The following is a 23,189-nucleotide window of genomic DNA, read 5'->3' as shown; positions in this document are numbered from 1 at the left end:
TCCAAACCCTAAACATACAATGACAATATGACATGCCCCTTATGCCCTGAGCGGCAGACAGACAGATTACAAAGGACGAGAAAAAGGGTCGCGATCCCACAATGGTGAGCTAACTCCAAAAACCCGTCCTTTCGGATTGTAGACTGCAAGTCTGCATGAAGTTGGAATCACTAGTAATTGCCGGAATCATTAATAATCGCCAGTTATTGCAAGGCTAATGCCGCTCAGGAAGTCCCACAATCCAACCAGTCTAGACAGTCAAAAACCATTTGGTTGCTGACTATGTACAGGATAGAGTATGTATATAATTCTTAAAGCAATATAAGATCAATCTGACCACACTCATCACTCCATATCTAGCTACCATGAAAGCAACAAATCCACCAAAACAAGCAAGCAAGGAAACAAATCACTGATTAACAAATTTCATAATGATTTCACTTCTGTTTTTTTTATCAAACACTTCAAATGAAAATCTCTGGCCTTAAATAAAACAAACTGTATCTCAAAATGAAAAAGAAAAACCTCTCCCACTGTTTTCTCAATTCACCAAATCTGTCTCCTCTCTGTTCCTTATCTCAAGCTGTTAAGAAGTCTAATATTTAACAGCTGGTGATTGTTCTCTTCATGCTAAGAACAAATATTCCAATCCCATTTTTCCTCCTCTATTCTCTCCATTCACAAATCATCTTTACCTTCTTTTCCAGCTTCCGATTTTTTGTTTTGTTTTGATTGTCTTAGGGATGACCTTCCCAGACACCAAAACTGATATATAGAACAAATCAAACATATTGGTTTAAGACTGACCAAAAAAAAAAGAGAGATTCCGTCACTTGTGCAGCTCCAATTCACAAGGTCTGTCTAGCTTCCTCCTTTTGGCAACAGGACTGTTTTGCGAAGAATTCAAGCACGTCCCAGCAGTTGTGTCGTCGCTTCTATTGCTCAAGCATGTAGCAGCATCCAGCACCCCAATGGGACTTTGGGGCACTGATGGGACTGAACCCCCAGCACCCTTAACCAACCCATCATTCAAGGATAACTCAATGATTAGTTCAACACACTTCAACACCCTCTCCTGCAAAATCCAAATTTCATATACATTAGTCATTAAAAAGCAGCCTCAGTTAGTCATTTATATACAGATTATCAAACACAAAATGGTGAGAAAAAGCAAGGCCATCATCATTTATGTTACCCCTTTTGGGGCGTTGGACAGCGACCAAACTCACCTTTTCTATGTACTGAGTGAGACCTGAAATTGCTTTCTCATTGTCTCCTATTAGAATTTCTCCTCCAACAGCAATTGCCACAGCTGCTGCAACCTCAGAAGGCTTGAATTCCAAGAATTCAATCCCTACAGTAAATACCCACCCACCAAAAACATCAGACCCCTCTCGAGTCTCTCCATCATAACAAACGACACTTCACAGGGAATTATTGCAATCAAGTACATTATCTTTGTGTAGATGTGTGTGTGTGAGAGAGGAATACCTTTTATTGTGCATGATATGAGCTGGACTGCTCGCAAAATTAAAATTCTAAGTTGGGTTTGGTCGTCATTGATCTTGCGGAGGAAATAGTCAATGAAAGAGTAAGGAGTTACTGCTTGCATTCTCCACTTTAAGGTGTGGAGCACCAGAAGCTCCATTCTTTGTATTGTTCTAGCCTCAAATATATATTTAGCGTCACTCATCTGTTAACACTCAAAATCATCACACACTTCAGAAACAAACAACGGTTTAACAGCAGATGCAAATAACAATGTGGATTGATTCTTCACCTGTAGATCTAGAGATAAAGGAACTTCCGTTTCCTCCAATTTTGCTGCGAGAGACAAACATGCCACGGCCAATAACTGCATCATCCAAGGTTTGCCATTCTATACATCACCAAACAACAAGATTAGATGCAAATTATTAGCACTTAGCTATCAAAGAACAGGCACTGTGTACCAACAACTTACTGGCAATTCGTAGGAAGAAAGAAATCTGTCCAAGTAATTTATTGCAAGATAAGCACATAGGGGACCCAAATTATAATGAGCTTGTACCTGTTGAACAAACAAGGACATTAGCACTGAAAAGATGCAGTATATATTTTAAACAATTGGATGGAACAGAAAGAAAAATTAAGATCACTGTTGAATTACAAGATTTCACATAAGTCTAATCACAAAATAGAAATTGTAACAAATACCTTCACACAGAAAGGAAAATTGACAGATCAGCATTGGCCCAAAAGCACCCAAAAGGAAGAACCCACCAAACCCATTGCAGAAACTGTTGAAAAGAAAAGTACCCAACGAGAAGAAAGCTTCACACACATTTCATCAAACAACTACCACGCTATTCAATTAACACCAGCACCAATCACAGAAACAAACAAGGAGGAGCATTGAAAAATCATTGAAATCGCATTAAAAATGTTCAGAAAAACCAGTAGTAGTTACAATAAATGAAAATTTTTCATTTTGATAAGACTAGTAAAAATAGACTCTTCATTTCTACAAAGCTGAAAATCACTGAAACGAGATTATTCGATAATTAAACTCATTAAAAGGAGTCAAAAACCAACCTTTCCGATCCAATCAATAGCCTCCTTTCTTGCCCCCACGTCTAAATCCCCATTATGAAGCCTCCTCAAGTAATGAACAGAGGGCATGTGCTGGCATTCATTTTCAATCATCGAACTCACACATGCTTCACTCTGCAATGGCAACCCAGCTCCACCATCAAAGGGGAGCTTGTTATTAATGTTTCGATGATTCCAATGGTACTGCGAAATAGTCTCAAACTCCGCCGCCACACCATTGTAATCGTTATCATAAAAAACGCTGCTATCCTCCTCCGGACACAGAAGGCTCGAAGCAGAACAGTCAAAACTTGGTGCCATCGCCAATACCCACTTCAGAAGAAAAAAAAAAAAAGCTTTCTTTTTTATGATTAAACAAGAAATGGCGATAGAGAAATGATTTTTCTGGGTTCTAAATTGAGATTTTATAGACTAAGACAGATTTTGATTAAAAGAAAAACAAATTATTCAAAACCCCAAAAAAAAAACGCGAGTGAAGCAGTCTCTGTCCCTCTCCCCCTCTTCCAAGTAGGGTCTGAAAAGACTGCCGATGAGAGGGGCTAATCTATGAAGCAAAAGGCAGAGAGAGAGAGGAGAGACAGAGAGGCACGTTGAAATGAGAAGTAGAAGCAAAAATTCTACACCAAACAAGAAGGGTAATTACAGGATTTTGTATAGAAAGAGAGAGAGTGAGCTGTGAGTGACTCTCTGTGTGTGGTGTTATTTGTTAATTGTCTGTATATAATACCAAAGATGTCCTAAGCAACGCAACCATTGGCCCCTCACAAGTGACTACGTGGACACTGAGATTGAGAGAATTTTATTTTGCGTGGGCAACAATGTCTTTTAATTTTATTTTTTCTTAAAATTTTTGGATTGTTATTATTTGTATCTAAATCTCCATTAATGATCCAAATCCAAATTCATGGATCACATGTTCAAAACCTCTCGCAAATCTGATAAAATATCAGTGACTTTATCCTTATCTCATACAAGGAACTTCTTAAGAAGCGGTGCAGAATTTACTCCATCGGGACGGATCTAAAGACAGTGTTATTAAGTGACTTATCCGGTCACAAACCTGACACGATTCTGTCAAAATATCATTTATGCAAGTGAACAGAAAAAAATTTGATAAAACTGGGTGATTTTTTCGTAAAAATAGTTGAATTGTGCCGATTAAATAAGACGGTTTTTCAAAAATATTTAAAATATTTTTTGAAGTTTGAATAATTTATTATATATTGTTAATTTATGATGTGAAATTTGATTTTTATATATGTATTGGGTGTATTGTTTTATATTAAATATGTGATATGAACCTATTTTTTAATCTCATACTTTTTTTGATGGATGATCATGTAATAGTATTGTGGTATTTAATTTTAAAATTAATATATATTTAAATTTTAATTAAACCTGTAATTTGATCAATGATTCATTGGTTGAACTAATAAATCAATGACCCGATCTTTCACCCGGATCGATGTCCGACTCGGTTTTTATAACATTTGCTAAAGGGCTCTCTGCCTTAATGATGTTCTCACCATATAAGGAAAAAAAAATCTCCACAATGATAAACTCCATTTTAATTATTGTTAAAACATAAATAAATCTAAGTATGATGAGAGGGAGCAATGGGACGAGACTTTTTGTCTTTCTCTACCCATTCTGACACATGTCAACTCTAAATTTATCTTTTTATGACTGGAAACATCTGTTTGTCTGTGTCAAATTATAATTATGACTCTACTTCTTTTTGGTCTTTGGTATTTTTCACTCATACCAACTTTATACAAATTATTAAGTTAATATTATTATTTTCCTCGATATAACTTGTAAGCATACGATTATAGTAGCATATTGGATGTTTAAGAGACCCTATATATGTGTTTATGATCAATGGATATCCCTCGTGCCACATTAATTCTTATTTATAAGTTGTACTGTAATCAACTATTATTATTGTCAAAACTATAATCCCACTCCCACATAAGCTTGGAGAAGTCCAAGTGACGTGGTTTATAAATAAAGGCTCACACCCTCTCGTACATTTAAGGTCTTTTCTTTGAGCTTAACTAATATTAAGTGAGTCGTATCAATACTATAATCCCACTCGTACATAGCTTGGAGAAGTCCAAGTGATGTGATTTATAAGTAAAGACTCACACCCTCTCAGACATCTAAGGTCTTTTTTTTAGGCTTAAGTAATATTAAGTGACGCGGCTCAGGAAGAGTAAAGTTGTGCGAACCCTATTAGAATTTATTGCCCAATACACATTAACAATATTGTTCGCTTTGGGTTGTCCGGCTCCTATGGAAACATCGGGTCCGTACAGCTTTGACTTCCTAAGAGGTCACCGTTATTAGTGCTCTCGCAAAAGCACGTTTAACTGCGGAGTTATTACGGGATGCTTTCCTTCAAAAAACACGTTGTTGATGGTTATGAATTGAAATTATCTATGTATGTTAATAGACCTGATGTATTCATGAGAACTGAATAACTTAAAGCAAACAATATTGTTTTGTAGTGGATGGGGTGGATTATATGTAGTTATATATGAACTGTTGCATTATATATATAGCTAGAATGACCAATTATTTCTATAGCTTTTATATGTGTGTCTTGCTATATAGTAGGTAAGGGAAAAACATGATTCGTTCCAACTATTGAGGACAAATTTTGAAGATAACACTGAACAAAAATTGGCAGGACTTGGCAGCGATTTCCATGCATAAATTGCAGAAGAAAATGACTTGTGTGGGAGGTGTTTGAATATCACTACATCATCCACGAAGAGATGTATCTTTGCCGCAAACACCCTATAGCGCTTCAAATGGAATTGCTTTTCGCATGACCTAACTCTCTTGGCGCCGGCGGGTATTCTCTAACACATGCAAAGCTCTCAATGAAAACTTGATGCTCTTTTTATCATTATGTTTTAATAGTTCATGGGATTATTGTTATAAATTAGATACTCATGAGAGCAATTATCCGGTTTAGGCCTAAAACTCGTACGGTTTTGTCATTTAAAGAGCTCTTTTGATTGAGAGAGATTTGATCTTTACTTATAATAAGCCACATCAGTGACTTACAGCTAACCGATGTGAGATATAAGTCTTAACACTCATCCACATCTATGGACTCGGTTATGCGATCAACAAGTGGACACATGTTAAAGGTTTTTAGGATAGAGTTTTCGTTCTAATACCATCTTAAAAATTGAATATTCGTGAGAGCACCACATAAATCCAATCCAAACAATTCAAAGAGGTATTGTTCGCTCTTGGCCTAAGTTTTGCACGATTTCATTCTTAAAAGGGTTCTCTTGGTTGAGAGATATTGAATATTTACTTATAAACCATATCAATGGCTTACACCTAACCAATGTGGAATACAAGTCTTAACAATTATATGTTGTGAAATACGTCTTTCGAAGACAACAGATAATAGAGCAATAACAAGCAGAGCAATCGAAACAGTAAAGAGAAAGAAGAAGAACACGAGGTTTACGTGGTTCTATAAGAATGCCTACGTCCATGGAGTCTATGACTATTTTTCACTATGAGAATTTCAATAATACAAATTCGACTAGGTTTACCCCTTTTATACCAACTACCTAGATACCCAAAATATAATTGTACATCCATACTAAAAATAACTAACACTCATCAGTAATATCGTACCGCCCCTTTTTCAAAAACTTTTAAAAATTAAGTAATTCTTCTAATATGAATCACATTCTTTAACATTATATTCCTAATCCAATAAGTAAATGAAACATCTTAAAGTACAAATAATCTTCTCTAACATTCACAAAAGAACGATGGAGTTAGGTACTTATGGTTAATCAATGACTAATATGACAGGATTGACGTAACTAGAATTACCTTATATAAACCAATAAAGTTTTTAAAAAGAACATGCCCGGCTGAGTAGACCAGATTTGCCATTTGGGTCTTTGTAGTGAAAATGCCATCATTTTCATTGGTAATGGTGTTGGAACGTTTGAATAGGCTCACATTGCAAGTCCAAGTAAACATATGCCAGAAAAAAAAAAAAAAAAAAGTATACATATCTCTAGACACTAAGCTAGGTCCATCAACACTTCACTAGAGAGAGAGATGCGCCTCGTCTAGGTTGCTACTTCAATTGAATAATTGCTAAAACCATTTTGATTTGCACTGTTATAGTTCATTTTGATAGATTCAAAGGTCATATGGATTGACCCAAAATGTCAATAATTTCTGTGCATTTTACAGCTACAAAGTCTCAAACGGTAAAAGAGTTGGGATCATCTTAGTCTGTGACTTAGGATGCTTGATAATGCATTCATGAAGTCACAAACATGCTTAAAAAAGAGACTTTAAAGGACACAAATTCCAAACCCTTTTCCCTCTCCCTCCCTCCTGTCTTTGAAATTGGATCTCTTTTCTACCCTTTGAAAAAATTCACTTTACTTTGTGCAGTTCCACAAAATGTCAAAAACAGTGAAAATTCTCTCTCTCAGACCAAATATCAAACACTTTGTGTGCAGCCCATATGGGGGTGGTTCGTGTCAGCAGTAGTTTTATTAGTGTTAAAAACTTCACAGACTGCAAGTGTATTGTATTAGTATATTCAGCTTTTGATCAATTAATTGCAGAGAAGCACGAGTGATGAAGATTGAAGACTAGTCTTTGTGGTCTTAAAGAGAGTATTCTCTCTCTCTGTTTGAGATCCGAGCTTTTACAGAGTGTCATTCACATTCACACCCACTGAACAATTTTTTTATCCTTTTATTTTAACTGTTATACTAAACCCGATGTGAGGTCATATGAATCAGATTTATCATACTTCATGGCAGTTTTGACCGAACAAAGGCTTTTAAATGTATGAATTGTTTTTTTTTTTTTTAAATTTTCTTTAACAGTACTGATGTGGCATTTCCAAAGCATAGATATCATTTGTAAAGGGTAGAATCTACAATCAAAGATTTGTATCGTTGAGCCACCAGCAATTTGTGTCCAAACTCGATCGTTAGGCTCGCTTACATAGAAGTTTCACACCTGACAACATGATAAGCTAGGTCAAAGCTCAACGCGTAACCATAAGGATATTGCTCCTTGTAGGAATTGAATTCAAGATCTTCTGAGTCCATATGATTTGGTCTTAGGGATATTCACCACTGGGCTATCACCCAAGTGGTTTATTTCAGTCTTATTCCCACATATATATATATATATATATGTGTGTGGGTGGATTATCTTATGCACACTTAAAATATAGATCTCTATTTTCACCGTTGATTTGAAACATGTGAGACCCAAAACAGCGACTTCACTTCAGGGGTGGAGACAATGTTAGCCCAGGGTGGGCCCTGAAATTTCGAAAAAAAAATACTAGTATACCATGACATATCCATATCTAAGAATAAGCCCATTTAAATTTAACACAACATAAGCCCTAATTGACCCAATTCTTTCCCCTAAAGTAGTAAAACCTCATACGAAGTAACGAATATACCATAGAGAGAAGAATCCAGCTCTTCCCCAGTTCCCCTAAATCTTATACAATGAAGAGCTGAATCGGAAGAACTTGCGGTATCTAAATTCGTGGCTCCACAACTAACCAAGCCCCCCTCAAACCATTTTCTAGATCTGCTCCTGCTTCACTTGTCATTTCACTTTCAACCACTCTAAAAAAATGGTCCGTATTTTAAGTTCACATAGGATAATTCCATAACGTTTGGTTATGGTTAATTTTTGAGTCATTTGTCATGGATGAAATCTTGATTATGCATTACCAATCAACCATGGTTCTTAAAATTTTTTTATTTGGGATTCCATAGAATATGAAGTCATGGATTTGCAACCAAAACTACCACCAACCCTCTCCATTTTTTTATACACAATATAAATATATACACACACCCCATACATGATCAACAGACTCCAAGTTGTTGCTTTAATAATTATATGAGAAATTAATGCTCCTAATTAGATTCACCAATTTCATATTACCGAGTCCGTAATCCAGATTCAGGAATGGGGCTTCAGAGTACTTGCAAAAACCCTTAAACAATATCAGTTCTTAATACCAAGCAAGGACTTTTAATAGTCCTTGAGATTCACCACTTCAATATAATATCAGAGTTTCTCAACAAATTAAAAAGTTAAACATGTCAAAGGGGTGTATGTTTAAACCATCGGTGTGATTTATAAGTAAAGATATAATCTTTATCAATTACCAAGATCCTTTTATGGAGAAAATTGTGCGGGTCTTAGGACAAGGAGCACACAGTACCTCTTCATATTGTTTGAGTTAAATTATGCGACACTCCCACGAGTATTTTATTTATAATATAACAAAACCCTAATAAAAAATGTTAGGGATCCCAGTAAAAAGTATCTCAATTATCTCAGTAGTGGATCTTATCCCTTGATTGATGTAAATATAGGAGCTTACAAAACCTTATGATTGAATCAGAGAGTGACATATCCACTACTGGGATAACTAGGATGCTTTTTAGTGGAATCCCTATACCTTGTCAACCCTACTATACACTCGCATATACATATACATATACGTACATATGTACACATTTAAAAGCATTCAAAACATCCGCCGTGTCTCCAACTCTCCATTGCAAACACAAACCTTTAAAAAAAGACGTTACACGTGGATCGAATTGGGGTCCACAAGACTGCCTTTCTTGGTACGTCTATTCTAATGGAAATGTGGAATATTAAATTCTGTAATGTCGCCATTGGTGGTTAGCATTTCTAATTTATGTTTTTTATTAAGTAATTAATTACCAGTTTGAGCTGGCAAAAGTCCCCAAAAATATGAGGGATCTCAATGATTCCAATAATTCATTATGTCTCTTGATTGATGTAAGTGTATGGACCCACAAAACTTGATGATTGAATCAAAGAATGTCATGTCAGTCACTGAGATGACTATTGATTGAGATCCTATTTATTGAAATCTCTATCACTTCTGTAAAAGTTACTTCCTTGGCTCAAGTTATGTCTCTTGATTGATGTAAATGTATGGACCCATAAAACTTGATGATTGAACCAAAGAATGTCATGTCAATCACTGAGATGACTATTGATTGAGATCCTATTTACTGAAATCTCTATCACTTTTGTAAAAGTTACTTCCTTGGCTCAAGTTATGTCTTCGTCAAAGTATTTTTTGGACCAGATGCTTAGGAAGGACGACATAAGAGAGAAGCAATTTTATAGAGCAATGTATAGCAAATCTTGTCCCGATCAGGCACACTATTAGGTAGTCAATTTTCAGTTCACAAGTCAAAATGTATTCTCTCTGCCAGCTAGGCTAGCGCACAATGTTCTGAATGATTTGAAGAATTTGACAAATTGTTTCAGATCCAAAACTCATAAAATTTAAGGAAAAACTGAACATACCAACATTTACACCTAAATGAAAATAAGGAAGGATAGAAAAAAGAAATCTAAGGCTTTTTAAGTTTTAAATTTGCAAAAAAATATATCTAGAGAGAGACGAGAAAAAATAGAAAAAGAAGAAAGAGACGGAAAAGAAAGAAAGAAGACGAAAGAGGTTTGTAGTAGAAAGAATGATAGGGGTAGAAAGAAAAATGATCATTTCATGAATATTTTTATTTTCATGTGTTTTTTGTTGAATCTAGATGCTCAAAAATGCACTAATCGTATTGGCTTGGCATTGTACCGGGGAAAAATATTGTAAAGAAGTGTTTGCACGCACAGAAAACTATGGATCCAAAGACCCATGTTCTACGATCGCCTTAATTGTTGGTGGACCTCCGAAGTTTAGGTTTGGTTTCTTCATGGGCTGGAACAATAGGCCTATGATGACAAAAGGCCCAAATGAGTGAGATGGTGGGCCATGCTTACTGTACGATCAAATATTTGTAAGTCAAAGTCAACCGTCTCCCTCCTACAATCCCTCTCTCTCTCACAACATTCCCCAGTTTTCTCGTTTTGTCTTCCATGGCTACCCCTACCACATCATCATCCATTCATCCCCTACAAACCAACATTTACACCAACAACTCCAATTTTTCTTCACATTTTATCTCCATTCATCTTATACCAACAATGGCAGCATCATAGTCTCCTCTCCTCCCCCCCCTCATCTTCATCCCATTCTCACACTCCAAACTCACCCTCTACTACTACAACAAAGCATGTCCACAATTCCACGACATCATGCAACAAATCTCCCTCGAAAAACAAACAGCCAGCCCCGCCACCATTTGCCTCTTCTTTTACGACTACATGGTGAACGATTGTGACGCTTCCACACTAGTTTCCTCAACTGCCTTCAACAGAGCTGAACGCGACGACGTCGAAATTAACCTCTCTTTAGCTGGTGACGGTTTCGACATCATCACACGCGCCAAGACCACGCTTGAGTTCCAATGCCCTGCAGGCATTGTCTCTTGTTCCGACATACTCGTCACCGCTGCGCGTAACTTTGTTGTTGCTACTGGTGAGCCCCACTACAAAATCCGATTAGGCTGTAAAGACGGACGCATATCGAACGTGTCTCGCGTGGAAGGAAATATTGCAGAAGAAAACATGCCATTAACGCTTCGAAGCTAAAGGATTTATTGTGAAAGAAATGGTGGCTTTGGTCGGCGCACACACAGTGGGATTTTCTCACTGCAAATCATTCGTTAATAGGATTTTCAAATTTAGCAAAACTTTCGAGTATGATCATGCAATGCAACCTAAGTATGCTGAAGGGTTGAGTAAATTGTGCGAAAATTAATTACACAAAATATCCAGAAATGTCAGCGTTCAACGATGTGATGACGCCTGAAAAGTTTGATTATATGTATTATCAGAATCTACAGAGAGGTCTGGGTTTGTTGGCATCTAATCATGAAATGGCGGTGGACGAGAGAACTAAGCCGTTCGTGGACTTGTACTCAGCGAATCAAACTGAGTTTTTCCGTGACTTTGCTCATGCCATGGAGAAGGTTAGTGTTTTGAATGTCAAGACTTGAAAGAAATGAGAGTTGAGACACAAGTGTAGCGAATTTAACCATTTCGATGGCTAGAAATAGATTGGTATTAATTGTATACTATGAGAATTGCAGAGCCCCTATATAGGCCGCGAACGCACACATTCATTTATTTGCAAGTCCATGCATGGCGATGATGATGATGGTGGCGGTGAGATTTTAATTGGCGATTCTCTTGTATTGTAGAGGTAATAGAATGTGTAGACAGAACATATATTTCTATTTTTTTTTTGTTCTTAGCTACAAACTTTCTAGATGATTTTATTGAGGCATATTTTCAAACTCCATCCAATGTATTAATTAACATAATTTCTCAGTTTGCTATATTTTTTTCAGTTTTGACACTATAGGCTCGTTATCCACAAACATTATAATCATGAAGTCCAATGGTGATTTGCATAACTTGATGATTGGCTTGGTTTCTTTCTTTTTTTTTAACGATAGGAAAAAGCAGCAAATACGCAATAGTTAGATAAATGTGAATCAGCCCACAAAATACACATATTAGATAAGTGGGTTAATATAATTATTGGCCATTAAAAAAAAAGAAGATGTCCAGTGTTTCAATTTGACCCACCAACTAACAAATTGTTCTAATTTGGTCATCGAAATTTCAATTTGTGTCTAATAAGCCACTCGGGCAAAATTGGGCAATTTCGATCAGTCAACCTGTTGAGGTGGCAGGTTGACCGTTAAAACCACTGTTTGTCATGTGGCTTCATTTATCCAACATGGATATGATGGAAAAAAAATTAAGAATTTCAAAGATGGACCAATGATACAAATACAGCTGTAGTTACCATTGAATACAAATAAATCTACAGTAAATGTTCCAAATTAGTCACTTGAAGAATCTAGCTAACAAGAAATTCATTATATGATTTTGATTAAGCTATATTACTGGTACCTTTCAATGTCTTCATGTATGAAACGAAGACCTCAAGAGGCTTAAAGCGGTGAAAACCTTATATTTTGGAAATAGCTCCCTTATGGAAGGCTCTGGCTCGAGTGAAATTGGTGGTCTCTTGATACATTTGAAACGAGATTCTCGATACAAAAGTTGACTGCGAAGGAAAATAGTTTATATTACTTGGCAACAATGGTAATGGTCTGCTAAAGTATGTAAAGAGAGTTTGAGGGGGCATATGTTCTCCAAAACTGTCGTCTTCCACTTCTGAGGTTAGAGGAGAAGAGGAGCGGAAAGGAGGATGATTTGATTGAGAGAGAGAATATAGATCAAGAAGAAGGAGAAGAGATTCTAGAGCGAGAAAGACTTATTATATAAGCCCTAGATTTGAGCTGAGATGACAAAGTGTAGAAACCCTAACAAATCGAGAGGTCCCAGAGACATTGTAATGACAAATTTAGACGAGATTTCTAAAATGGAGATTAGGAGTGGTTTTGCAGATCAAACTTCCCATTGCCCAATTGAAACGACAATGATCGGCTGAAGTATGAAGAGAGAGATCGAGAAAGCTTCAATTCTTCAGAATAGAAGACGTCAGTCTTCGCTTCTAAGGTTAGGGTAGCAGAGGGAGGGAAAGGACGATCGTTTGATCAAACAAGCAAAGAGAGAGAAGGAGGGGGAAGCCCTAGTGAGAGAGACGAGAGTAAGATTACACTTTGATTTAGGTTTTTTGACACTGTTTGCCACATATAAAATGTTGTTAGCCACATGTGAAGACTATAACTTTGTTTTAATGGTCAACATGTTAGCTTAGCAAGTTGACTAACCGAAATTGCCTAATTCTGTCTGGGTGGCTTAGCTAGCACAAGTTGAAGTGTCGGGAACAAATTTAGAACAATTTGACAGTCGTCAGTCAGTGGCCAAATTGGACCACTGACCATCTTTCAGTGGTCAATAGTTGTATTAACCATTGGACAAGTTTATGGAAAATTCATGTGTGAGTTCATACTTCTAGAGAGGATTGAACCTTGATAGAAAAGCATGACTAGTATGTACCTTACCACCAACACAATCATTGACCATAGAGTTGGTTGGTGGTTGTCTTATTTTAGTTCTGATTGAAAAAAAAGAGCAACTTGAAGTAGGTAATGGTCGTAGGACCTAAACCTGTTAAGCCCATTTTGATATGACCATAAATTATGGGCTAATCTTTATAATACTACATGTCTTTACATTGAAAGATGGTGGGTTTAGAGTCTAACTTATGAGAGAGGGCAAAGTGACAAACTTCCTATTGTCAACCTGAGTTTTCAATTGAGAGTTAGGCCCAAACTTGTGATGCTAGACTTGGACCCCCATCCCGTGTGACATGTATTCATCATTGATGGTCTCGTTGAGAGTCACGTGCCTGTGGGTAGGCTTGTGGATTGATACTATCGTAGGTGGGCCTAGAGTCCATCCCTTGTGGAGTTGGGTTAGCAGACAGTGGGTCAAATCCATTGTGGGTGGGTTGGAAAAGAGAAATAATAAATGTCGTTCAAGTAATTGGAAAAGCCGTAGATCCACTGGATTGACAAGGCTATGTGATTATGACTCACAGGTCTGGGGCAATAAGTGGGCAAACGGTCGAAATGGTCCAGCCCTAGTCATGCACGAGGACATGCATACTCCCAGGGGAGGATTGATGAGAATCCTACAAAATGGTGGGTTTGAAGTCTAGCTTATAAGAGAAGGTAAACCTCCTATTGTCAACCTGAGCTTTCAATAGAGAGTTAAACCCAAACTTGTGATGTTAGACGTGGGGTCTCATCTTGTGTGGCGGGTATTCATTACTGTACTATCATGCGCGTCTAAATGTCAAAATAGAAAAAGGGTTGATGCATCATGTGAGAAGTTCGGGGTTATGCAATTTTTGGTAACTGAAAGTTGATTAGGTCTAACTTGATGCTCAAACATTTGAACATGAGAATTTAAAGTTGAAAATTGTTATATTATACACGCTCGAGAAGATTTTTGATTATCCGGACAATCAAATTGTTGATGTGACATAAAAAAAAATTAATATAAAGAATTTGCGGACCAATGAAAAATCTCTCTCTATATATATATTGAAACAAATTTAACTTTTGAGTTCCCAAATTAAAATTTGTGCGCATTCATTATAAATTAACAATTCTTACAGTGACTCAAAGTTACGCCCCCATGGTCCGTTCTACATTCCCGATCTACCCGCATGGAATATGCTATGCTAGGGCATTCCCGTGATATTTTGCACTAGATGAGCCCATTATCGTTCATTCAACAGAAACCAACCGTTCCAATCATAGCTTTACGAAGCCCGGCGGGACTCGTAGAGACAAAACAAATATTTTCAACTCCTTTTCAAGCTTCACAGCGCAGACAACACAAAAACCATTTCCGGTTTCCCGAAAATATCAAAACCAGCGGCCATGGATTAACCCAAAACCTCTCTCTCTCTCTCACTCATATAATCACTTCGTTGTTATCGCTCATTTCGGCTATCTTCGATGGCATCGCTCTCTGGTATCTGCTCCTCTTCTCCATCTCTCAAGCCTAAAACCCCCTTCGCGAAATCCACACCTTCGCTCCGTAGAGACTCGGTCACATTTCAAACTCGCCCTAAACTCGCTCCGGCTCAGTCCGTGGCTCGGGAGGCTCCCGCCGGTTTATCTAGTACGAACGATAAATTGCCTACGAAGCTGAAGCAGGGACTGGACAAGGATCCTCGTGCTCTGTGGCGGAGATACGTTGACTGGCTGTACCAGCACAAGGAGCTAGGGCTGTACCTCGATGTCAGCCGGATTGGGTTTACGGATGAGTTTGTGGCGGAGATGGAGCCTCGGTTCCAAGCTGCATTCAAGGCCATGGAAGAGCTGGAGAAGGGCGCGATCGCTAATCCTGATGAAGGCAGGATGGTCGGGCATTACTGGCTCAGGAACTCGAAGCTCGCGCCTAAAGCGATTTTGACGTCGCAGATTGAGAATACTTTGGATGCTGTGTGCAAGTTTGCTGATGAAATCATCAGTGGTAAGGTCAGTTCGTGACTAACTAAGTGATATGCGACATCTTGGCCCCAAGGCATGGTGTAACCTTTTCTTTCATTATTGATCTTTAGTTCTGACCAGAATGAACTTGTCATTGTGTGTTAATTTCAATGATTATTTCTTAAAATGATTTCTTCTGCTGTTCCGACTAATACTTCGTCTGTACAGTCCTTTTGTCTACTTTCAATTTATATTTTCTAATGACTTGTAGAAAATGCTTTGACATGTTGCTTTGAGTTAGGGCACTGTTTTGCATGACTTATTGTTGCTCGTACATGTGGAGTTCCTTTACAATTTCAAGTAATGATAATGTGTCTTAGGAAATCATGAGATGACATTGCTTTCAGTGAAGATGTCCTTAGTTTGATGTATAGTTTTTTCCCTCCTGATTTATAAAATCCAGATCAAGCCCCCATCTTCTTCTGAAGGTCGCTTTACACATATACTCTCTGTTGGTATTGGAGGTTCAGCTCTTGGACCACAGTTTGTCGCAGAGGCCCTGGCTCCTGATAATCCTCCTCTCAAGGTATCTGTAAATATTAAATAGTATTAGAATATTGGCCCTTGATTGTTCTCTGTTAAACTCAATGATTGTCAGCCTTTTGGAGCTCACTGATCCTCCAGACTAGCGATGCCAGTTGGGCAATGTTGCCAATTATACATCTCTAGCTTAGCTGCTTTAATTTTTTTATGTTCTGACAATGTTTTCTTGTCTTGTCAGATAAGATTCATTGATAATACAGATCCAGCTGGAATTGACCATCAGATTGCACAGCTTGGTCATGAGTTGGCTTCTACGCTTGTAATTGTGATTTCGAAGGTCTTTCGTGAAGATTATTAACATTATCATGCTTCTTAAATGATTTCTTAGACGTTGCCATAATGGATGATATGACGGTAAAATGTGTTTAACTAATGATCACTCTCTATTCTATCAGAGCGGGGGCACTCCTGAAACTAGAAATGGGTTACTGGAAGTACAAAAGGCCTTCCGTGAAGCTGGACTGGAATTTGCAAAACAGGTTTAATCTCAGGTTCTTTTTCTGCTTTAATTATTTTTATTCACAGAATAGTATGAATTTAAATTTTCCTCTGTTGTGAAGTTGGAGCCAGGGTTGTGCAGCATATGAGTTACAAACCACTTGCAGCAGAAGTTTTGCTTTAGTTTGTGTCCAACTAATATATCGAGTCTTTTCTGCATGAGGAACGTTTGCGTGTCACATTTTTCATTTCATATGCAAAATGATTTTGATGAAAAACCTGTTATGGCAGGTCTGCGGTCGCAATTATTCGAGTTGGTAATAATATCTCTTTGTGGCGTATTTAAGACATGGGATAAAGTCTTACCCTAATTAGAACTCATCACTTGTTGTTTGGTGGATAGATGCTCCATCTGGTTGTCCAGTTATTGAACTTCAACTACTATCTTTTTTCAAAGCATTTACCAGAGGAGTGTTGTCCGAGGAGGCTGTTACTCCATGTTAATAGCTCACACTTAGGATTGCACACTAACTGAGTTCTTATCGAGCAGTTCAGGCTCAAGCTCGATTAGGCTCGGTCTAAGCAGCACGGACACGCCCAAATGGGCTCCGCACCCGCACTGAGTGCGGCAGGGACGCGGATGCAGCTGGGACACGCCGGATTCGGCTGCGACTCGCTGAGAGAGAATTTCGAAACACAATTTTGTTTGCTTCGAGGAGAGAGAGAGTGCAGGTGGGGTTAAATTGTCAGAGAAGAGGGGAAAAAAACATCATTAAATGATGCATGAAAGATGGATAGACTGAGACAGAGAGGGGCATAATATTATAATATTTAATACCTTTGACTCATGGACAAAACTCTCTCTGTATTAATTGGTTCCAAGTTCCAACCATCTCAATTTTACCTTTTTCTCTACTAGCTCCCCAGATTCATCATCAGTTGGTTTATTTACCATAAAAGAAATGGGTGAGAGGGCTGGAGTTCTGACATTTAAATTATAATTATAAAAAACATATTTTTTTTATTAGCCGAGTTGCCCCGCACCCGCATCCTATATTCTTTGAGAATTTACGAATCGATGTATCCCCGCACCCACATCCTGTGTCGCCGTATCCGAGTCGGTGCTGCCTAGGGCTCGGTTTACCGAGCTCGAATTCAAGCTTAATGTGGGGCTCGATTATCTATCGAGTTTGAACTCAAGCTTATGATTATTTGGCTCGAAAGCTCGCGAGCCGGCTCCATTTCAATATATTAATATATTAATATATATATATATATATACATATATATAATATTTTACATAATATGATATCATTATTAAAATTGAATTATAATATTAGTAATAAAATTTCAAAAATATAACGCGAGCTCAAAAATTTTGGCGAGCTCACTTAAGTTGAACTCAAACTTTGCATACACATTTCGAGCTGAGCTCAAGCTCCATATTAAGCTCGAATCAAGCTCGAGCTCAAACTCAAGGCTCTCCTATAGAACTCAAGCCGACTGCCGAGCTTGAATAGCCAAAAGTTCGGCTCAAGTACAGCCCTAGCTCACACATCTGCTGTCATCGGGGTGTTCACTGAGATGTTAGGTTAGGTTAGTTTTGGTTCTACTGATCTGTTGTTAATGGGTAGCCTTCTCTGCTGTGATTTTTCCAGGGCATCATGATATTAGGAAAACATAGTTGATTCTGCATATGATTCTTCTTTCACTCATTCTATGTTGTTTGAATGATAGAGACATTCGCGTGCTACTTCATAGAAAGACTTGGAGTTAATACATAAATTTTTTAAAATTTGAGACATGCATAATGGTTTGCTGCAATCAATCTGTTCTTTTTTCTATATGCAGGGTGTTGCTATAACACAAGAAAACTCGTTATTGGACAATACTGCAAGAATCGAGGGTTGGTTAGCTAGATTCCCTATGTTTGACTGGGTAGGTGGTAGGACATCTGAAATGTCTGCCGTTGGCCTGCTTCCTGCAGCACTTCAAGTGAGTACTAGCCCCTCAAATTCGAAAGGTGCCTTTATCTTTGTGGTATATTGAATCTTGATATCCACGAGCAATATTCTCTTTAGGGCATCAACATCAGGGAAATGCTTGCTGGTGCATCATTGATGGATGAGGAGACTAGGACCACTGTGGTAAGCATCATTTTGCTTTTTCATTTCGGGCATTGTAATATTTTCACCACTCAGTTGTTTACGAGTGACTGGTGACGAATGAAGAAATATTTTGATTGTAATCCAATTCTCCAATATTGTCCCATGGATATTATGTGACCATCTGGGAAACTGCCGAGGGCAGGCAAAACTGGATACACATAGTTCAATTCACATAGTTCTTGCAGTCTTGCAGATTGAAATTTATGTTAGATTAAAATTTGTGGCTTTCATTCTTCCTCATCTCACAGTGCTCTGAATTTTCTGGTAGAATTTCTCATTTGGGATTTTCCAGATTGTTTCTAGTAATGATAACAATATCATGCAAAGGCTTAATTGCTGTTTAAATAGATTCTAGGTAAAGCAGGTTGGTCATTACTCATTACTTCATTAGTATCAGTGGAAGGGATTCCTCTCTGTACTGTTTGATCTTCCATGTAGATTGAGTACTGAGCTATGTGCTGCGGGAGCCGTTGAAAGTTATCTTCTTATGTGCAATTTAGCGTTATTCTGCAATTGTTAATGTGGGAAAAATACTGGTTTAACCGTTTAAAATGCATGCAGTGTATAAAAAATCTTTCACCGAGTTTCCTTGCACTGAATCTTCCATCATGTAGTATTGATGCTCAGTTGAGCTTCATCGTGCTATACAATTACCTTCATACTTCCATTGAAACAAAAGCTCTTGTTGTGCGCTAACTTGGGTTTTGTGAATGGCGGCAATGAGAGCTCAACCAGTGGACTTCCATTCCATTTCTGAATACAGATGGTCTTGATATGTTAGTAAGCTTCCAATCAAAAATTTATTTTAGCAAAGCTGCTTAAATTTTTTTTTTCTAGAAACATGATCGTCCAATGTAAAAGTTGAACTTATGCATTCCATGAGAACATAATTGTGTCATTTATTGTGGCTAGATATCTAATTAGATTGAAGTTCTGTTGCTTCCCTTTTTATATTCTCTCTTTCCTTTAGCAAAGCGAGAAAATATATCCCTCCATATCATATTACCCCTCTGCCCTCTGATTGATTAACTTGTTTAATCTTTCTTCCTTTTCCAGCTTAGGAATAACCCCTCTGCTTTGTTAGCAATGTGCTGGTACTGGGCTTCTGATGGTGTAGGGTCCAAGGTAATTTCTAATTCACTGTTTTCCAGATCATTGCGCTTTCAAAAATTATGTTCAAACTTTTTTCAATGCTAATAACTTCGTTTTTGCCCAATTTGCTTTCTGCAGGATATGGTCGTCCTTCCATACAAAGACAGCTTATTACTATTTAGTAGGTATCTGCAGCAGCTGGTCATGGAATCTCTGGGGAAAGAGTTTGACCTAGATGGTAATCGGGTACGTAAATCTTGTATCTAATTGAAAAGCTATCCTGTGTTGGTCTAACTTTGGTTTTGCTTTGGGAAGAGTTGGTCCCCACTTTGGTTTTAGACGAGAGCAATAGGCTTAAAAGTTCTGACCACTTGGTGAAGCTCCAGTTGCTTGATGGTCTATTCTACTTTGTCCCTTGCTTTTGATCTTGTGTTCTTTCAGTTGTAGCCTCTCGGTTTATGATTCGTTCCCTTTCTCAAATAACATATGATATGAGCATCATAAATAAAGCATGATTCTGTATTTACATAATTATCAAATGGACTGGTGGAAGCCTTTATCTTCTAGTTTAAACTTCGTATTTATATACTTGCTATAACTTGCTTTGAGTATGCGAAAGTTTAGTGGGGTTTCATGATTCAACCTGCATTACTATATTATATCAAATTGGCCTAGGTTCCCAATGGACATCTAAAATGGAGAGGAATGTTTTTTGCAAATATGTTTTTCACTGAAAATTAGAACTTACTCTTGTCCATCAGAAAAAAGAAAGCAACTCGTTTAAATGTACTTCCCTACGTGTAAAGGTGATTTGGTAGCATACTTCCATATTGTAAGTCTTGACAGTTGACACTTGAATTCGCAGGTGAATCAAGGGCTTTCTGTATATGGAAATAAAGGGAGCACAGACCAGCACGCGTAAGACTTTTTGTCATACTCAAATCCAATAAATCTATTGATGCTATCCATACTAGCCTGACCTGACTCCTGCATATTTTACAGCTACATTCAGCAACTTAGGGAGGGTGTGCACAATTTCTTTGCCACTTTCATTGAAGTGCTACGTGATAGACCCCCAGGTCATGATTGGGAGCTTGAACCCGGTGTAACATGCGGTGATTACTTGTTTGGGATGCTGCAGGTTAGATATTTGCCATAATTGGTGACTTTCTGTTGAGGCACAAAAGTTCATGGTCACTCGTTCATTTTTTTTTTTTAAAAATTTCTGTCAAGAGCTAACTTGAATTATACAGGGAACAAGGTCAGCTTTGTATGCTAATGATCGGGAGTCCATCACAGTGACAGTGCAGGAAGTGACGCCTAGATCTGTTGGGGCTCTTGTTGCACTTTATGAGCGAACAGTTGGGTTATATGCCTCCCTCATCAACATTAATGCTTACCATCAACCTGGTAGATGCATTTCCCCTTTGCTGCTTTTTTGAATCTCTCTCTGCAAGTGCAATGAATGCCTTATGTTATTTTAATATTGGATTGCATAAGCTGACACATGTGCTGTCTTCCTCTTTTCTGTACGTGTGCTTGTATTCAATCGTCATCGCAGGTGTGGAAGCAGGTAAGAAAGCAGCAGGAGAGGTATTAGCTCTTCAAAAGCGGGTTTTGGCAGTTCTCAATGAGGCCAGGTAAAACAGAAAGTTTTGGTTTATCTCCTGAACTTGTTCTGAAATGTGGTGGTAACTGGTAACTGTGCATTCTACACTGCCGGCGTTGTCAGATTATCTCTGTTCCAGGATAGACACTTTCCTTGTTTGTTGAGTAGATATGTTGTGAGAGAAGCTAATTGAACTTGCAAATCTGGAAGTTGTTTTAGGGCTACAGACCTAGATATAAATTTATGTCATTCTGGTCTCAAATTTTCTGAATTTCTCTCCACAATAGAAACCTTTGTCTGATCAGAGATTTTGGATTGCAGAATAATTTGATAGGATGGACTGGGGACTCATCAACCTTCCTTATGTCCCATGCTGAAAACAATCTCCACCATTTGTTAAAACCTGGAAAAACCTCCTTGAGTAATGGGACCATTTTTGTTGACTCATGAAGTCTAAGTTGAACAGGAGTAACATGCTGTATAAAAGTCCTTTCTGAAAATTTGATTCATCTTTAATTCACTTGACCTCTTGCTTTGCTGCAAGTATTTTCAGTTGACGACGGTGCTTCTCCATGTTCAGCTGCAGGGAACCTGTGGAACCATTGACACTTGAGGAAGTTGCTGAACATTGCCATGTGCCTGAAGATGTATGCATAAATTTTTCTTAAGAGCCTATTTTAGAGAATTATTTTGGCTAATGGGTTCCTTCTTGTTTTCCTTCCATGCTGTAGATTGAAATGATATACAAGATTATCACACACATGGCTGCCAACGACAGAGCAATCATTGCCGAAGGCAATTGTGGTTCACCGCGTAGCATCAAAGTTTTCCTTGGAGAGTGCAATGTGGATGAGTTGTATGCTTAAGATTTACTGGATTTGATAATTCATATCTCAAGCATGTGGTGTTGTTCCAAAAGTTGCTCAATAAGCTTATTTTTGACTTCGTTTTGTCACATCTTCACTGTGAAGCAGGAATTCTTTGTAAAGTCAAGACTACAATGGTTTCAACGGCTGATATCATTTTGAACAGGATTAGTTCAATCCTTTTTTAGGCTACCAAGCCAATCTGTACCTGTCCACCTTCAGCTGTCATGTTATCTCTATCTTCCTTTCTTTTTGAAAGTGCTTGGTGGCTTAGGTAACTCCCTTAAATGTAACCGGTTAACGGCAACATGGAGTCTGACTTCTGTTCCTCCATTTTCTCTTCTCAACATCTGCTGCTTTGATTATCAAGAAGTTTGTGGACGCGTCTTTGCAACCGAAGGTATTGTCCACTTTTGGTATCTTACGGGCATTCTTTACATGCTTGGGCCTTGGGCCTGTGGCCAGAAGAAATATGTAATGTTAACCCAGTGCAAATTAGATGAACATTCACTTTAACAGCATGAGCAGATGAGGGCTTATCAATACTGAAGGTTCTGGAAGTAGACATTTTATGTTGTACAAGGCAGAAACGTTTCTTCATTCATTGTTTTTACAGAATATATGGTATCCATCAATTGAAAAGAGGTATTTAGCGTGGGTTCTACATTCGCCAACAACCCATCAGCCGTTGACCCATCAGCCGAGATGGTCAAGAAGACATATGCTCGAGTTAGAGGTACCCAAGTTCAAGTCCATTCATTGCTTTTACCAAAAGTTTTTTACGAGCGGATAAGTTGACATATTGACCATATGTAAAGTCTATTCGTGGTTATCACCATATAGCTTCTAAAGGCAAAAACAGAAAATACTGTGGAGTGTGGGCACTATTCAAGATAACGAAAGAAACCCA

The 23,189-nt window shown here is 37.9% G+C and overlaps 2 protein-coding genes and 1 pseudogene across 3 annotated transcripts; 2 read left to right on the top strand and 1 right to left on the bottom strand.

Moving 5' to 3' along the window:
- Nucleotides 1-357: 357 nt before the first annotated feature.
- On the bottom strand, nt 358-3,265 carry LOC120000497 (cyclin-D3-1-like). Its single transcript, XM_038848592.1, has 6 exons — nt 2,575-3,265; nt 1,964-2,050; nt 1,781-1,879; nt 1,492-1,693; nt 1,230-1,354; nt 358-1,075 (listed from the first exon to the last, which is right to left on the bottom strand). Exons 1-6 carry the CDS (start codon nt 2,890-2,892, stop codon nt 830-832), a joined length of 1,077 nt encoding a protein of 358 aa, XP_038704520.1. The 5' UTR covers nt 2,893-3,265; the 3' UTR covers nt 358-829.
- Nucleotides 3,266-10,770: 7,505 nt separating this feature from the next.
- Nucleotides 10,771-11,627, top strand: LOC120000700 (annotated as a pseudogene).
- A 3,224-nt stretch (nt 11,628-14,851) lies between these two features.
- LOC120000782 (glucose-6-phosphate isomerase 1, chloroplastic-like) lies at nt 14,852-22,795 on the top strand. Of its 2 annotated transcripts, XM_038848911.1 has the most exons (14): nt 14,854-15,551; nt 15,967-16,089; nt 16,285-16,383; nt 16,502-16,585; nt 18,396-18,539; nt 18,626-18,691; nt 19,769-19,837; nt 19,943-20,050; nt 20,670-20,722; nt 20,807-20,945; nt 21,058-21,214; nt 21,366-21,444; nt 21,994-22,060; nt 22,145-22,795. In XM_038848911.1, exons 1-14 carry the CDS (start codon nt 15,027-15,029, stop codon nt 22,277-22,279), a joined length of 1,848 nt encoding a protein of 615 aa, XP_038704839.1. In that variant the 5' UTR covers nt 14,854-15,026; the 3' UTR covers nt 22,280-22,795. The 2 variants fall into 2 exon arrangements, with proteins under 2 accessions (XP_038704840.1, XP_038704839.1); XM_038848912.1 differs by lacking the exons at nt 21,994-22,060; nt 22,145-22,795 and adding an exon at nt 21,735-21,976 and having other exon boundaries at nt 14,852-15,551.
- Nucleotides 22,796-23,189: the final 394 nt, after the last annotated feature.

This window comes from Tripterygium wilfordii, chromosome 6 (genome assembly GCF_013401445.1).
Source record: "Tripterygium wilfordii isolate XIE 37 chromosome 6, ASM1340144v1, whole genome shotgun sequence".
NCBI classification, from domain to species: Eukaryota; Viridiplantae; Streptophyta; class Magnoliopsida; order Celastrales; family Celastraceae; genus Tripterygium; species Tripterygium wilfordii.
Note: the sequence above shows the minus strand (reverse complement) of the source record. Positions and strands in the feature narration are given on the sequence as shown.

Coding starts and splice junctions, on each gene's coding strand:
- LOC120000497 (XM_038848592.1), bottom strand. CDS start 2,892: ATGGCACCAAGTTTTGACTGTTCTGCTTCGAGCCTTCTGTGTCCGGAG. Junction 2,051..2,574: donor CTATTGATTGGATCGGAAAG/GTTGGTTTTTGA, acceptor TTTGTTCAACAG/GTACAAGCTCATTATAATTT. Junction 1,880..1,963: donor TTTCTTCCTACGAATTGCCA/GTAAGTTGTTGG, acceptor GGTGATGTATAG/AATGGCAAACCTTGGATGAT.
- LOC120000782 (XM_038848911.1), top strand. CDS start 15,027: ATGGCATCGCTCTCTGGTATCTGCTCCTCTTCTCCATCTCTCAAGCCT. Junction 16,090..16,284: donor CTGATAATCCTCCTCTCAAG/GTATCTGTAAAT, acceptor TTGTCTTGTCAG/ATAAGATTCATTGATAATAC. Junction 21,445..21,993: donor GCAGTTCTCAATGAGGCCAG/GTAAAACAGAAA, acceptor CTCCATGTTCAG/CTGCAGGGAACCTGTGGAAC.